This window comes from Galeopterus variegatus, unplaced genomic scaffold (assembly GCF_000696425.1).
Source record: "Galeopterus variegatus unplaced genomic scaffold, G_variegatus-3.0.2 Scaffold19221, whole genome shotgun sequence".
Classification (NCBI taxonomy): Eukaryota; Metazoa; Chordata; class Mammalia; order Dermoptera; family Cynocephalidae; genus Galeopterus; species Galeopterus variegatus.
The window spans coordinates 1,779-7,586 of record NW_007745332.1 but is presented as its reverse complement, the minus strand read 5'-3'; the positions used below and the strand labels follow the sequence as shown (position 1 = coordinate 7,586).

Below are 5,808 nucleotides of genomic sequence, written 5' to 3'. Positions count from 1 at the left end.
AAATCATAACTAATCAGAATAATGCTGTTTTTGAAAAATATATAGTTGGAGATTTTGGAAGTAAGATCTGCCCCCCAAGATACTTCCCTGATTTCTTCTTTCATGTGATTTGCGCTTCATGCTATTTTTAAAACTTCATTCAAATTAAACATTATTTAGAAACAGAACTGAAAATATAGCACAAATCTAATGATTACTCTTATTTTGCTTTTAGGCGGATAGCTCCTGTCTGTTAGTGTAGCATTCAAGTTTAGTGGCGCATTCATCTCTCAATACTTACTTCCATGTAGTTTGCACTTTCCCTCTCAAGTTCCTAGGAAACACCTAGAGTCCATGTGCTTAATCTCTGCTCACATTCTACTCTTTAATTAGAATAGTTTTCTCCTGCTTTTTTGTGTGGTAAACTCCTCCTTTACATTGTACCTCTTCTGCAAAGCCATCCTTATCTTCCTATAACTTTATGTATATCAACTCATATATCACGTTGTATCATAATTATATATTTGCCTGTTTTTTGAAGCAAGGACTATACATTTCCTGTAGGTAGTTGGTACTTTATGACTCTTTTGTGAATTAATAAATGAATTAAGATGGCAAAGATTTGGAATTTTGCCCAGAAAAAGTTTTTTATTTTTTGGTCAGTAGAATAATTAGAAAACTTTGGCTTTTTTATGAATTTTTTTTTTAAAAATAGCAATCCTGACTTACATATGATGGAAGGAAAGAAAAATGAAGATGAAAAATGGACCTCAAAATTTTCTGTGATTGCACCAACGTTGGACCAGGCCGATTCGCTAACTGGTGGTCCACTGCAAGTGAATGGTGACAACGACTTAGGTAGAATAGATCAGGATGATGGAAGGTAAGGTCTATACCTCATCTAGTTTTCTGTGAAGGAATGTTAACAGTGATTACTTTTTTTTGGAAATAAACCAGGATATTATAATCTGCAGGCCACAGCAGGAGGTCCTCAACTCTATCATTGCTGGTGAGAGATTGATTAAGATGAGTATAAGTGATTTTAAGAAGGAGCAGTTTTTTAGGGATACCTGTAGTATTTCAAGAAGATGAAATTTTATTTCTAATGAATTTATAAACTTATGTATAAACTTCTTTTTAGTTAGTTAACTCTCAATTATCTGTTCTGAGGAGTAATTATAACTAATTATTTGTGAGAAAAAGTTAATTTTGAACTTGTAACTTCACTGAATGATTTCAAAAATAATTTCTCATAATATTTCCCAGAGTTACTAATAACAGAAACTTACCAATTGACAGCATGTTCTTTCATTGCTCCCTTTTAAGTGTTTCTGCCCTTTGGAAGGTATTAAAGTGAAACTTTAAATGTATGAGAACTAGAAAGGAAAAATATTCAAAAACATAGAAATCTTATAAGGATAATAAACCAACATATGAGGAGCCAGATCGCAAGATGAACTCATTTTAAGACAAATTTTAATATAACTATGTTTAACTACAGATTTGCCTTAAAACAAGAAAAAGAAAAGACTACAGATGCTGACATGCTGTGTGACGAGCTTACAGAACCGTTACAGAGAACAGAAGAGTGGCCCAGTGCAGACGCCACAGTGAGACAACGACTCGAAATGACTCTGAGGACCCGAGATGCGGAACTGAGGCCTGCCAGAGACAATTGGAATCAGGTAAATTAATCCGTGATAAAAATTTTTATGTTTAATTTTATTTCTTCAGTATTACTTATAACATTTGTTTATTTTGATATATATTGTTTAAGTTTAAAATAAACCAAAAATATTATATTACTGTAAAAATGGTCTGTGACTATTTATTGTAAAACTATTTATTATAGATCTTGGCATCTAATAGATGCTCAGTATATGTTTTCCGAAGTAATGAAAGGTAAGTTGAGTTCAATCACTAACGTAAATGCTAATTTAGGCATTTTTATGTTAAAATTCAGGCTAAATAACTTTGAAAGTATAATGAAACTAGTTAAATGTTTTATAAAGAAACTTTATTTCACAATACTCTGCTTTTTTTAAAGCACTGTTTTTATTCTGACAAATTTAGGTGTCATTTATGCCATTGAAATTTGAGTAACCTGTGTGAGGTGAAAGTCCTCATGTTTAATAGGCTATTTCCTTTCAACAGTTTTTTAAAAGGTTCTGATCTTAATCAAGCTTTTAGAATTTTTTTCCACATGGGTATCAGACCAAAAACTTACTGAAGTATCCCTCCAGTTTGTAGAAGCACAAAATGCCATCCAGAGGCCACTTTCTCGAGAGCAGAATGCCAGGGTCTTACGAGATGGGATAGTGACCTGGCACCTGTGCAAAAACCAAGAGGAGCTAGAAATGGCTCAAAAGAAAATGAATGATGAGGCATTTTCTTCAGTAGTTTTCAAATATGTGTGTGTACATGTTTGTATGTGTATGTATTTAAAACCGATTGTATGCATCATGGAAAGTATAGAGGATTTTTAAATCGTATATGCATATATATATATATATATATATATATTCTGGGAGTGGGGGTGGGGGCTGCATTTTTGGCTCATTGAATAAAGTAGTGTCCTTAAGTCAACTCTATTTGTCTGCCACAGTCAAGTAGTGACATTCGCAGTGGCCTTATCCAAAGGAAAGGCTCTAAATAATTTCCATAGAAATTGATAATCCTTTCATACCTAGAAACCCTTGCTACTAACAAGAGATGATCTAATTTTGAGCAGCCAGTTCACCCCCTTGATTCATTAATGGAGAGGTTAGTTTATTGCTTCCACTCATAGGGAAGGAGGACAAGTATAGTCAGTGCAGAGACCATATTTTGAATGTCATTCTCCTCACTTTTGAGAAGAGTAACAGTTTGCTCCAAGTGGTATCCTATTTCAGCACAAAGAGCTTTTGAAAACAATGATATGCCGTTATACGTACTTAGTGATGATTGATAATTCTTTGATTTCTAGTAAGGTAGTTCAGTGTAATTTCCCTTATTTCACATTGATTACTATTTCAAACGTGAAGAGAAAACAAAAATTATTGCATCAGCAAATAAACTTCTGGTTTTCTAAGAAGAGCTCTATAAATGTTACCTTATTTACCATTACTGTTTTGAAATCTAAGGCCTCTTCTGTATTTATTTAATTGCACTGTGGAAGTAACTGTGGTTTGGTGGAAGCCCTACAAGAAGAGTCAGACAACCTGGAGAAAACCCTGCAGCTTAACATTGTTAACTTCTCAGAATTATGATAACTAAATGAGTTCATTGATGTATTTAGAAGTGCTTAGTACAATGACTAGATTTATCACTTATCAATGAATGTGATTCTAATGACTGATTGTATAAGGGTATTTCAAAATGTCATGGAAAAAGAGCATTTGAAGATAATGTGAATCTTTCCATGTACTTTTTGAAGCACCCTCATGTATATATTTGCATTTGTGTGTGTGTGTGTATCTGACTAGATATCAAAGTGTAAATCCCAATTTTTAATGTGGTCAAATCAATTAATCTTTCATGTCTTTAGGTTTGTTATAATTCAGAAAAAGGCTTTTTAACTCTGAGATTCTTAAAAATTCTCTCATGGGTTCTTTTCTACGTCCATGGCTTCATTATGTTCAGTTAAAGTTTTGAACTTTTGGGATTTTATGCTTCTATAAATAAGTTTTGAGGTTTGGACCCAACTTTTCTTCCAGTTGGTTATCCACTTATTGCAACTCTTTCATCCTACAAATATACAGGTTATTTTTTAATTTCAGGGAAAATCACAATATGTCATTTTATTTGGTGCTAGCTGAACATCTCCTTTGTTTTCTCAGGTTTATGATAGTCATAAAAAAGATCTGTTGCATAAAAATCACACGTTGCAGGATGAAATTCCCATGCTAAGACTGGAATTAGACACAATTAAAAGTCAGTACCGGGAGAAGGAAAAGAAATATTGCAAGGACATTGAAATTGTAGAAGAAAAGAATGAAGACCTTCAAAAGACAGTAAAATGGGAGAGGGAAACATCCACAATAACAATGTTCCAGTGTAGTGGACAGCTGAGTGTTCTGACAGCTGAGAACACAATGCTAAATTCTAAACTGGAGGATGAAAACCAAAACAAGGAAAGGCTGGAAACAGAAGTTGAACCATGCAATTCTAGACGGGTTGCTGCTATACAGGATCATGATCAAAGGCAGGCATCTGAAAGGGATCTAGACCTTGCTTTCCAGAGAGTAAGACGTAAGTGGTTATATTTACAGGAACAAGTGAATTTTGACATGTCTGTCATAGAAGATCAGACTGAATTTCTTTCTCAAAAACTTTATGAAGCTGAAAATAATAATAATAGCCTAGAAATTGAGCTCTGTCACACAAGAGATGCTCTCAGAGAAGTGACTTTGGTCTTAGGATGTGTGCAAAGAGATCTAAGCCAAACAAAGTGTCAAATGAAGGAAATTGAACACTTGTATCAAAACAAACAAGGCAAAGTGAATAAACGCATTGGAGAGCAGGAATCTGTAGAGGAGAGATTATCTCAACTGCAACATGAAAATAGTTTTCTTCCACAGCAACTGGATGATGCTCACAACAAAGCTGATCATGAAGCAGAGATAGTAGTCCAGTGCCAGTGTTGTGATACTGTAAGAACACTTCAAGTTCAGAGTAAAAAGCCCAGTCTTGTACTAGAAGACGGAAACAAGGAGCTCATCAATGAATGTAACCACTTAAAAGGAAAGCTGCATCAGCATGGAGATGAGAACGTAGAAAGAGAAGTAAGTATGAAGAGAGAGACATATTTTTCAAACTTCCTGAAAGTAAATCCAAAGTCATATTTGATTATGGCTAAATGCTGAATCTAACTGAATATGAAAAAGAATAGATTATAAACATATTTGCTATATCAGCTTAGAAACATTCCTTGTTTCCAACAAGTAAAAATTAGACCTGAGGGATGCTTTACTTTGAGTAAAGATATTGGTCTCCTATAAAATGTTGTAAGATTAAGTCACAAATTGCTAATAGATATAGACTGATGTTAGTAATGAAATCTTAACCTGCTCTAAATAATTTTAATGTCTTTTTGTTGTCATATTTTAATACCATGATGAAGCAGATAAATAGAAATGCCTTTACCTAAAATGAATATTTTGAAATGAAGATTCAACTGAGTGGGTTACCTTGACTGTTCATTCCAAATTTCCCAGATGAACTGAAGTGTAGATTCTGTGTCTCATAATACTTTTCCTTCAGTGGCTTTTGATATATTTTTAGTTGATACAATCTTATTTTTATCATGTCAATTTGACTTAAATCTGGAAATATTGTAGTCTCCAATTTGATATTCTTAGGACCTCTGAATTCTTTAAGAGTATCTACTTTTCATTAAGTCATAATTTGGGACCAATGTGGTGAATTTTAGCAAGACCATGTTTGATTTAATCTTCCCACAGGTATTTATAATTTACTTTTAACATTTTAAAAAAGAATTTGCTCATTATTTTCATTTCGATTACTATCAAATCCAATTACTATCACTTGGATATAACTTTGTCCCAGTACAAAGATAATTGCAGATAGATAATCTGTGATGTATTATTTTTGGCATTGGATCCCCATTTTCAGACTCCTGAGGGTTGGTGGGATTCATGCGTAGTAGGAATAGAAGTGAGTAAGGGGGAGAGTTGTAGGAGCTGAGGTCAGGAAGGGAGATAAGGGCCGGGTTACCCTAAGGTCTTAAAAACTATCAGGATTTCACTTGTATTCTGAGATAAAAGTCTATTGGAAGGGTTTGGGTAGAGGATGGAATATGTGAGGAACTCTGAAGTTGATTTGAGCCTC

The 5,808-nt window shown here is 33.8% G+C and overlaps 1 protein-coding gene across 1 annotated transcript; it reads left to right on the top strand.

The window, feature by feature from the left end:
* Nucleotides 1-694: 694 nt before the first annotated feature.
* On the top strand, nucleotides 695-5,427 carry LOC103583039 (ankyrin repeat domain-containing protein 26-like; the record flags this gene model as incomplete). The annotated part of the gene is made up of 3 exons (XM_008564461.1): nucleotides 695-862; nucleotides 1,481-1,664; nucleotides 3,798-5,427. Coding segments are annotated over 3 exons (1,378 nt in total), but the record flags the coding sequence as incomplete, so codon positions are not given.
* Nucleotides 5,428-5,808: the final 381 nt, after the last annotated feature.